Below are 2,033 nucleotides of genomic sequence, written 5' to 3' on the forward strand. Positions count from 1 at the left end.
GTGGTCGACTAGGGAGGGCGAGTGGCTGGCTACAGAGGGAGAAGGGAGGTAAGTACATTCGCAGAAGAAAGTTTTCCCTCGAGCGATCATGATTCAGAATTCTTTGTGAGCAATGAACGATCGATTGCAGGATGTGCAGCTGGCTATATATTTTGGTGTCTTGTGCATCCTATATATGTAATACGTGCCATTGAGACTTACCCTCGATAACGGGATGACGGGGCTTGTATGACATGTCTGAAATAAAAAAGGCGTTAGTATTAGTATAATTAGTCTTGATTTAGTCGATCGTACCATTACAAGTGCGTAAAGATAAAGGAAAGTGCATTTTTTTGAAAGCAAAGCGTGCGAAAGTGCAAGCCAACAATATTGAAGCCACTGCGCCACGAGATTGCAAGAGCCTCAAGTTATCTAATGTAAGCATGGGATAAGTCTCGTAGCTGGGCAAGTATGGGCCAAGTCTTGTTGCTGGCCAGATCCAATGGTAATTACCATACCGAGAGAATTGGATCCGGACAGCAGCAAGATATGGCCCATACTTGCCCAGATTGTTACGAAAGCTATGACTGACGGTACGCAGGACCCCAATACAGTGTGAAAGAATTCCTGAAGTACTATACGGAGGCAGACACACCTGGACTGTAGGGCAGGATCAGGCATCGGATAAGAAAGAAAGATGAAAAGTAAAAAATGCATTTCTCTGACATGCGCCGAATTCCCCTAGCTCTCCCTAGCTCTCCTTGCAATTAAATCGAGTCGACCTATCGGTCGACCGCGTCTCCGATAAGTCTACGAAATCGGAGGATTTTGAAGGCTCGAGAACGAGACTCCGCACGCTAAGAGAGTTGCCAGGAGTTCCGGAAGGACGGATAGATTAGCTATGGTAGAGGAATATAGTATAATAATAATTTTCTTGAAACTTAAAATTATCTTTCCCTCGCATCCTTCTAACGGAGCCAGGCTCAGGGATAGCGCAGAGTGTAAGCCTCAACGGGAGAACCAACAGACCGACGCCTATCACGGTAAAGAGTCATTAAAAATGTCTACATCAACGTTGTAAAGTAACTGCTCGCGGTTACTCATGAAGATCTAAGAGCCGACCAGGTTAGCAGGGTTGACCCACCCAGGGCTCCACTGGCAGCTACACCTAGTGCTGGCTCTACGGCCTCTCCGGCCTCCAGGGAATCCAGTCAAGTGGAAGAACGGTCTGAGTAGGACTTTACTTGTGCCGTGCGCTATGAGCCTTGAGCTATGAGCTATGGGCTATATGGGTTATGGGTCATGACGGTGGTTTTAGCTACGTCCTGAACTTCAGATTTCTGGCACGTGTGTATCCATGTAGGAGTCGAGCCGTTTAAGCCACTCGGCGCTACCCAAAGCAACGATATGTATGCAGCCCGCCTCTATGGGAACTTATACATGCCGATATCGCACCGATACGCTTTCATGTTGGTACGCCTGCGGATTGACACACATGAGAAACACGTGTCGCCACTCCCACAGTCCCCCCACCCCGCTCCACCATACCTACTTCTACTCCTGTAATAGATATATGCATCCCTGCCTACACCTGCTTACTAGATAACACCCGCGCCTTGACTAGACGCCTGCAGCTTATGGGAATTCGAAAGTTTCACTCTGCCCCTCGCGAACCCACCCGCCTGTTTCTGGTTAATTGAAACTCTGACCTCTCTGGGCTACCCCCCTCGTTCTACCCTTTACGAGTACTCATTTAACCTACCTTCCTCTGGGGAGGATTCCCCCCCCCCCTACACCCTAACAGGCAGACAGCCGAAGGATTTTAAATGCGGCCCGTTTCCCTACAACCTGACATTTTTCAAAGTCACCTTCCCTTTACCTTTCTCCTTTCTACCTTTCTGTTTCTCTAGGAAAATGGAGACTACCGGATTTCTGGATACTCTCCCTTCGCCTCTTTTTTCCCCTTTACTTTGACATTGCTTTTGTCTTCACTCCTTGTCTCTCGCTTTCTGTACACTCTTCTTTTTTTTTTTTTTTTTTTTTTTTTTTAACCA

The 2,033-nt window shown here is 47.4% G+C and overlaps 2 protein-coding genes across 8 annotated transcripts in view; both read right to left on the reverse strand.

Moving 5' to 3' along the window:
* Nucleotides 1-2,033, reverse strand: part of LOC107269311 (agrin) — a 189,182-nt gene that overhangs the window by 129,640 nt on the left and 57,509 nt on the right. For 6 of the 7 annotated variants that reach the window (XM_015743018.2, XM_015743017.2, XM_015743012.2 and 3 more), the window contains exon 3: nucleotides 202-237. The exons of the other annotated variant lie outside the window; for it this stretch is intronic. In XM_015743018.2, coding sequence (XP_015598504.1) covers nucleotides 202-237 — 36 coding nt within the window. The remainder of the gene's footprint in view (nucleotides 1-201; nucleotides 238-2,033) is intronic. 7 annotated transcript variants of the gene reach the window in all.
* LOC112494576 overlaps nucleotides 1-2,033 on the reverse strand; it is a 146,790-nt gene that overhangs the window by 52,524 nt on the left and 92,233 nt on the right. The gene's annotated exons all lie outside the window — the stretch shown is intronic.

This window comes from Cephus cinctus, unplaced genomic scaffold (genome assembly GCF_000341935.2).
Source record: "Cephus cinctus unplaced genomic scaffold, Ccin1 Ccin1_scaffold0629, whole genome shotgun sequence".
Lineage (NCBI taxonomy): Eukaryota > Metazoa > Arthropoda > Insecta > Hymenoptera > Cephidae > Cephus > Cephus cinctus.